The sequence below is a fragment of the Elephantulus edwardii genome, unplaced genomic scaffold (genome assembly GCF_000299155.1).
Source record: "Elephantulus edwardii isolate Elephantulus edwardi_28Jun2011 unplaced genomic scaffold, EleEdw1.0 scaffold00267, whole genome shotgun sequence".
Taxonomy (NCBI): Eukaryota; Metazoa; Chordata; class Mammalia; order Macroscelidea; family Macroscelididae; genus Elephantulus; species Elephantulus edwardii.
The window spans coordinates 967953-976485 of NW_006400017.1; the positions used below are offsets into that span (position 1 = coordinate 967953).

General features: G+C 46.9%; 1 protein-coding gene and 1 pseudogene across 1 annotated transcript in view; both read right to left on the reverse strand.

The window, feature by feature from the left end:
* The window catches only part of UBE2G1 (ubiquitin-conjugating enzyme E2G 1), a 117164-nt gene extending 116188 nt beyond the window's left edge, over positions 1 to 976 (reverse strand). The window contains exon 1 of the mRNA XM_006899758.1: positions 673 to 976. Within this exon, the coding sequence (XP_006899820.1) occupies positions 673 to 718 (46 nt within the window). The 5' untranslated portion in view covers positions 719 to 976. The remainder of the gene's footprint in view (positions 1 to 672) is intronic.
* A 6851-nt stretch (positions 977 to 7827) lies between these two features.
* Positions 7828 to 8533, reverse strand: LOC102843771 (annotated as a pseudogene).

The window sequence follows — 8533 nt, forward strand, 5'->3', positions numbered from 1 at the left end:
CGAGGAGGCGTCCCGCAGCCCCGCCAGCTCCTCTGACACCGCGCGCCCGCGACGAGGCCGCGGAGGCCGGCGCTTTTGTTGTCGGCCACAACTCCGCAGACCCTGAGCGGCCCGGGGAGAAGTTTTGCGCGCCTCGTCTATCCCGCCGGAGGCCAGTTCCTTTCACCCACTGCGGCCCCCGGCTGCCTGCCTGCGGCTCGGCCGCCCTGCACATCCGGACCGGGGATCCGCACCCGTGCCGAGCCCGGGCACCCCTGCCAGTCCCCAGCGTCCGGAGGCAGCCACCGCACCTGAGCCCGAGACTCGCCCAGAAGAGGAGGGCTGGTCCGGGGTGGAGAACCCCCAACCCCCCCAGCCCCTTCCCCGCAACGTCCCACCGAAGGGGGAGGGGGCACCCCTTCCCCCCGCCGGGCTCCAGGCCCCGTCCTGGGGCCGAGGCGCGGACGCGTCCCCGCCCCCAACACCCTCAAAGCCGGGGAAGAAGTGCTGGGCCCGGCGGGCACCGACGACTCGGGCTTCCGACCCTCGCAGGCCGGGAGCCGGCCTCGCTGGCAGCTCCCGCAGGTCCCGGAGCCGTCTGATTCCCATTCCGGGAGGGCTGGGAGAAGGCACTGTCCAGCGGACTCAGCGAGACCGCGGCCGGGCCCGGAGCCCTGCCACCCGCCCGCTCACCTGCCAGCTGTCTTCGCAGTAGCAGCGCCGACTGCAACTCCGTCATCCTCCCCGCTAAGGGCCCGGGCTGACGCCGGGGCTTTCGAAGGGCTGGGAGCAGACTCTGGGGGCGGCTGGTGCTGGGTGTACTGAGGAAACCGGGCCCCCACGACGGGAGCGCCGAAGCCGAGGGAGGCCGGGCTGTGGCGGCGATAGTGGCTCCTCGCTGCTGGTTCGAGTCCGTTCGGTTCAGCTCTTCTCACAGCGCCTCACGCCCGGAAGGGGAGGGTACCCGGGCCGCCGCGGCGCGCACTGGGACTTCGCTCGCCTGCTTCCCTCCTTCAACCCGCCCGTCGGCCCCACCGGTGCCTTCCCCCGCCACTGCCTCGCTGCGCGCAGGGCCACTCCGCGCAGGCGCACTTTTCCGGCCAGCTACAGAGACAGCCCGCCCGCTAGCCCAACCCCTCGGTTTTCTGGCCCCGCCCCCGGTAGCTGGGCCCCGCCCCAGCGCGCTTTGACCCCCGCCGTCGCCATCTTGGGAAGGTCGGCACCGGCTGAGTGCCAAGGCCCCAGCTTGTCGACGCCCCGCGGACGCCATGACAAAGAGGTCGCGGAGGGTCAAGAGACCGCCTCGGGGTTGAAGCAGGTGGTATGAGTGTAAAGTGGCTGAGAGATGTAGATGCTTAGTTTCTGGCGAGCCTTCAATAGCTATCTAACACTGCACACATGGTGTGCAAATTGGTCATTGTTAGAAAGCTAAACTCAGTACTGGCGGACCCCATTTGAAGCAGGTCCCCAAAATAGGCTTATATCCTGATAATTCAGTTTACCAAAAGAGGAAACAAAAAAAGACGTAAAATGAGCCAAATGTTATGTACAAAATATCTAAACAAATAATCCTTTCCAAAAGTAAACTGAGTTGAGATTAGTATACCTGATACATAACCGTTCAAAATGACATCTAGAAAGACTAGTTTTGCTTTGCAAAAATCACCCTCACTCAACTCTATTTCCTTTCGACTCTAATTCCTGCAACAGCCTGTCCTTTTGCATACCTCAGAGTCTCTTATAAAGAGATAGAGCAGAGAAAAGACTACTAAACAGTGACACTCAAATTCGTCTTTTCCTTCAACGAATATTCATTAAACACTTTCAAAATCTGAGCCTGAAACATAGAAACACTGAGATGTTAACAATTTTGTTTCTGTCCTGAAAGAGCTTACAGTCCTTTCTTGGTGAACTGCAGGTAAGATAAGCAAAGGAAGCCCTTTCATATTATAAATATTACTGGGGAAACTTGTCCTCACTCCCTGAAAGAACAAGAATTAAAAGGAATAAATTAGTGAAAAGAGTGAATCCCAGCGCCGGTTACGTCTGATAACACCCAAGACCAACCTAGGTGTGTGAAAGAGGGAATATTTATTTAAAAATTGAAAACACTACAAACACGGTGACTGTGGGCTTGGAAAAATCAGTCGCTTTCTCTGAGGCCCCTTCTGAGAGTTTGCTCCTTGCTGACTGATTGCACTAGGAAGTTCTTTCTCACTTACGAAAAATCCCAACTCACCAGGGGCCTTAGAAGTTTCACTGCCTTTACTGTAAATTCGCTTCAAACAGCACCCTTCTTTTCTAACCCAAAAATCTACCTCTTAAATTACTGTTGTTAAGTGCTGTCGAATCATAGACAACTCTTAGCGACCCTATGAATGAAAGATCTGAGCACTGTTCATAGAGTTTCATTTTGGAAGTGGCTGCCCCTCCTGCTTCCAACCTTGTTTTAATCGGGGAGCTCCTCTAAACATTGTCCACCATGGATAACCATTATTGCATTTGGCACATCAGTGTCACAATGTTTAGCATTACAGCAACCACGAGTTACCTCTGTACAGAATGCACAGACTAGTGCTATTCCACTTAGAAGGATGTTTGACAAAAACCAATTTAAACCAAGTCTGAGGACCGCATATTCAAAACACCTACTTTGTGCTTGGTACCATAACTTTCTGTCCACTAGGCCAATGTAGCTCTCTCTGTTGTCATTGTTATTGCTGTTAAGTACTGCTGAGTTATAGACAACTCCTAGTGACCCTTAGGCTTGAGAGCATTAGGCTATGGAATTACTTATTAATGGCAAATATTTATAAATAATCAAAATAGGCAATAACAGGAAAATTATTAAGCTATGAGACATTCATACAATAAATAAAATATCTTAAAACTTCTTTTTTTAAAAAAAACCAGCCTTTAACACAGAGTACATACAATAAATTAAAATAGAGCATAAGGCTACATTAATTTTTTTACAATGTGTAAGTACAAAAATATGACTAGAAATACATCCAAAAGACTAATTACTGAAGGATGGAATTAAAAGTTTTGTTTTCTGTAATCTTTTGTACTTTAATAAGAGGAGGGACCCCCAAAACTCTACCATACGCATTTGGAGTTTAGTTGGTTGTTTTTTGGGGGTTTTTTTGTGTGTGGGTTTTTTTTTTTTCATTTCCATTAAATCATGGACCAATTGGCAGCATCAGGATGGATGGTAAAGAGATTGAGATTGTTCACAGCTTTAGTCTGCTTGGCTCCACAATCAACACTCTTGGCACCCGCAGCCAAGAAATTAAAAGATGTATTTCATGGGAAAGTCTGCTGTTAGGGACCTCTCTAAAGTACTGAAGAGCAACGATGTCTCTCTGGAGACTAAGGTGAGTCTGATACAGGCCATGGTCTTTGGAATCACATGTTATGCGTCAGAGAGTTGGACAATGACTAGGGAGGATGGAAGGAGAATTGATGCCTTTGAGCTTTGGTGTTGGAGAAGAGTTTTGAGGGTACCATGCACTGCTAAGAAAACAGATTCATCTTGGAGAGGGTTAAACTGGGCTGCCCCTTGGAGGCAAGAATTCTGAGGCTTTGTATGACATACTTTGGTCCTGTTGTAAAGAGGGACAGGTTCTTGGAGAAGGACATCATGCTTGGGAGGGTGGAGGGCAGGCGCAAAAGGGAAGGCCCTCTAGAAGATGGCTTGATTCGGTGACTGGGATAATCAGCATGAGTGTGTCAAGGACAATGAGATTGGCACAGGACAGAACAGAGTTTCGGGCTCTTGTACATAGGGTCGCTGAGTCGCAAATGACGGCACTTAACAACATTCACTCATTGTTGCATTTTTCTCCCCGCCCACCTCTCCCCCCCCAGTTTGCTCTTCTTTTTGAAAAGTAAAAGAAAAATTCTTTCATTGGTATACAATCCCTCCCTCCCCACCCTGAGCACACTCCACTATGTAACCTTCATTCTGGACTCTTATCATAACCATAATACCCAATCATATATCGCTTTTAAACAGTTCTCTCCCTCATCTGTTTCAATGCAGTATACATAATCTATCCAATTTTTCTCAATCTCACCCTAATCCTGATGTCAGTCCCATTCTACCACAGTGGCACTATGCAGTATTTGTCCTTTTTGCGACTGAGATATTTCACTCAGCATAATGTCCTCCAAGATCACCCATTTTTAATAATATTGCATGAGTTCTTTGTTTTTCAATGCAGCATAGTACTCCATTGTGTGAATATACCAGAGCTTCTCTATCCATTTATTGATGGGCACTTACATTGTTTCCAACTCCTTGCTATTATGAATAAAGCTGCGATAAACATGGGTGTGCATGTATATGCCTAGGTGGCAGTTATGGTTTCTTTAGTGTATATTCCCAGTAATGGAATTGCTGGGTCAAATGGTATCTCTATTTACAACTTTTTGAGAAATCGCCATACAGCCTTCCATAGTGGTTGCACCATTTTACACTCCCACCAACAGTGAATAAGGGTTCCAGTTTCTCCACAACCTTGCCAGCATTTGTTGCTTGCTGTTCTATTTTTCTATTCTGACTGGGTTGGGATGATATCTCATAGTTGTTTTGATTTGCATCTCTCTTAGAGTTAGGGATTTTGAACATTTCTTCATGTGCTTGTTAGCCATCTGAATGTCTTCTTCAGTGAAGTGTCTGTTCATATCCTGTGCCCATTTTTCTATTGGATTATTTACCTTTATCTTGTTGTGGTGCTCAAGTATTTTATAAATTCTGGATATAAATTCCTTATCTGATATGTCATTACCTAATACTTTTTCCCAGTCTGTGACTTCCCTTTTTACCCTGTTGGAGAAGTTTTTGGATGTGCATAGGGATTTGATTCTTAGACGATCCCATTCATCTATTTTATCTTCTCCTGGTTGTAGGACAGTTACACTTTTTTATACTTCCTTTCGCATTCCTAAAGCCTGCTTGCCAAAGGCAGTCCTTTTCAACTTTGTCAGCTATTTCTTCTGATAGTTAATTCCATTGTTTCCTAAATAAAAGCTAGTGATGTGTACCATTGAGTCAGAGCTGACTCATAGCTGATCTTCTGGTGGGTTTTCAAGGCAATAAATCATACAGGAGGAGATTGTGCATTTTTCTCTAAAGGAGCAGCTAGTGGAGTTGAACAGTGTGCCTTTGGATTGGCAGCGCAGCTCCTTACCACTAGCCCACCAGAGGTCTCTGATTATTGTTTACTCACTCATTGTAAACCTTTATTCTTGTAACCTGCAAACATCTATCTCATTCTGCCTTTCATCATATATTCTTTAAATATCATTAAACCATATTTAAGTGCATCAATAAATAGTTTTTGCACTGTTGTGATTGTATAAATGCTGAATTACTGTGTTATTGTTAGCTGCCCTCAAGTCTACCTTTGGCTCATGGTGACCTCAGATGTTGAGCCAAACACACAAATGATGAGCCAAATACTATAATGGATCATAATTATTTGTATTCCTCACACAGGCTTCTTTTTTAGATATCAAGACTCCATTTTTATCCTTGCAGCATCTTCCTCTCTTCCTTGATGTAAGTGTATTGTTTAAAGGAGAAGCTTGCAGTTTGAAGTGTACATTCCCATCTTTCAATACCTTGATTACCATCAGTCTCCTTTCCCTTTCCACTTTATTGCAGATGCTGTTGGACCCACTTAATCCATAAACTCTTCTTGAAAAAACTATCTCCTATAACCATTTGTATAGCTCGTGGTTACTGTGATGCTGAAGACTGTGACAGTGATGTGCCAATCGTGATCACAGGTACCCATGGTGGACAGTGCTGGCTGGAGCTTCCCAACTAAATCAAGCCTGGAAGCAGGAGCGGGATCCACTTCCGAACTGGCTTGCCTGCAGAAACTCTATGTACGAACAGTGCTCAGGCCTTTCGTTCATAGGGTCCCTATGCGTTGTCTACGACTCCACGGCATCAAACAACAACAACATAACCATTTGTATCCATACTCTTTAGTCTGGGATGGTTGATTTAAGTCATACCTGCTACATGGAAGCCTTCCTAGGAATTCTTTTGACTCTTTCCTATCAAGGCAGTTCATTATGTCCTAGATCTGAAGTTTAACTCTTTTTTTTTTCTTAAAACAAACAAACAAATGACACCACAAAAGACAAACAAAACCACAGAAAACAAAACAAACTCCTTTTTTGTTGGAGCACATTATTGCATAGCTTCTCATGAGTATCTGATCCACAAAAAGACCCTCAAGATGAACTGACACAGGGATTGCAACAGTGCACTTGAGCATGCCATTGTAAGGATGGCAGAAGACAGGGCAGGTTCCCATCTGTTGTTGATAAGGTTTGTAGTGGAACCTAGCAACAACAACAGCTCTCATGACTTAATATGTGAAAAAGCATTTCTTCTAAATGGTCATAATTTAATGTCCATTTATCTGGGTAAAGAATTTTATATTTAAAATCAAACCATGTTCCTTCCAAAACATGAAAGTATCAGTCTGTTTTCATCTAGCACCCAGAGTTGTTGATTCTTGATCCTTTGTAGGTAATCAATAATTCCCCCCCTTTGAATATTCTTGGGATTCGGTTATCTCTGGTTATCTTTTTTTTTTATAGTAATCAACGGGCTTTATTTTCCTAGAACTGAAATTGTCTACTGTCTCAGAGCTAAACTTTTTCCAAAGCTACAGTCAGCAATTTTTCATCAGAGCCCAAGGGAGAAAAGGGGCAAGAGTGAAAGACAAGAGACAGAAGAGAGGCATAGAGACAACTAGGAAGAGGTTGGGAGAGGGCTCTTATTTCCCTCTGTCCTCTCAGAATCTGTTACAAATTTTATCTGTTGACAACGCTGAGGGGACCAGGCAGGTATATGGATGGGAAATGACACTGGAAGGAATACCAAAGCCCCATCTAGAAAAGTCATTAAGCCCCCAAAAGATGGGGAGCCTCCCAGTGAACCTTAGAAATGGTAGGGGAACTAGGAGCTGAGTAGAGGGGGACACAAGGGGTTGGGGGGAGTCTTTAAAATTTTTTAAATTTTCTTTTATTAAAAACATTTCCTAAAAAATGCATGTGTGTTTTTTTTACTATCTGGGTAATTTGTATGACTGTAGGCTGGCCTTGAGTGCTTATGGGTAGAAGGAACAGGGCAGCTTCATTTCCCCCAAGATATCCCTTTTCTCTGATCTCAGGTTCTTGGCCCAAACAACTTGAGTGCCCTCAAATCTTTTGATGATAAACTACAACTCTCCTGGGTCAGCAACAGGAAAAATCGAGCATTTCCATTGGAAGGGAGCCTATCCTCTGTATGCTGTCCCACTTTTCCCTGAATCTATTCAGCTGGATGACAGGTATGGAGACAGCAGCTCAGGAGATGCCACTGTCCTGCCCTCCACACCCCTACAATAAATGGAGGTTTCCCTAGCCAGGGCCTCCCAACTCCACCCTGTTATCCTCCAGCCCGCTACTCCTGATCACAACCCAGAATTTCAGAATGCCTGTGGGAAGGGAAAGGGGTGTCAAGAGGTGGGAAAAGCTGGTCCAGGCCAAATCCTGAGAAACAGCTCTAGGCAGGCAGGGAATATGGCCTTGTCTCAGGGAGTAAAGGGCATAGCACTGACTCAGGTAACTGGGGTATGGGAAATGGAGGTGGGGGCCAGGTGACCTGCCCCATCCAAGTCAATCTCCAGGGGCCATACTTGGAGGGGGGAGAGTGAGTGGAAGAGGAGAATGGGATGCGGTGGGGAAGGGATTGCCAGTTTGCAGGCCATGGCCAGTTTCCCCAGTAGCACCCAGACAGCAGCAGGAACGGGACAAGGGCTCCTCTTGAAACATTGGTGGCTACAGGCTCGCATGATCTCTGATGCCTGGGGCCTCAGCATCTTCCTTGGCAGCCTCTTCTTCCTCCTCCTGAGGAGGACCCCGGCCAGAGCCAGGCTCAGGGGGGTTGCTATTTTTCTCCACCTCTACAGGGAGAGGTCTCTCACACTCTAAGGTGGCCACCTCCTTCTCCTCTCCTTCAGGGCCCTCAGCCTCCTTGGGACGTTTTGGCGAGTCCTCTAGCAGGTCTCCTGCTCTCCTCTTCAGTGCCCCCTTCTCATTCTTCTCCTTGGTTGGCTCATCAATGACCAGCTTCCCTTCCTCATCACTGCTGCCCTCAGCATTCCCCTTCTTGTCACCATCACCCTCTGTAGCCTCGGGCTCTGGTTCAGGTGCTTCCACACGGCTCTTTTTCTGGGAGGACTGATAACCAGAAGCCTTGACAGTAGGGTTGTTCTCGATCTCCCAAAGGCCCTCGCTGAACCCTTTCCTCTTGTTGGGCTTGCCAAACTTCTCCTTGGACTCTTCATAAGGGAAGAGGTCTTTGGGGCCCAGGAATGCTGTCTCATGGGTCCCCCAAAAAAAAGACTTGGTATTTGTTGGCTGTTGATTTCACCGCAGCTTCAGGCATCTCGTCAATCAGGGCTGGCCAATGTGGGTAACCCTTCATCTTGGCGAACACCAGGTCCCCTCATTTGTACTCCTTCTGCCGTTTGGATCGCGACAT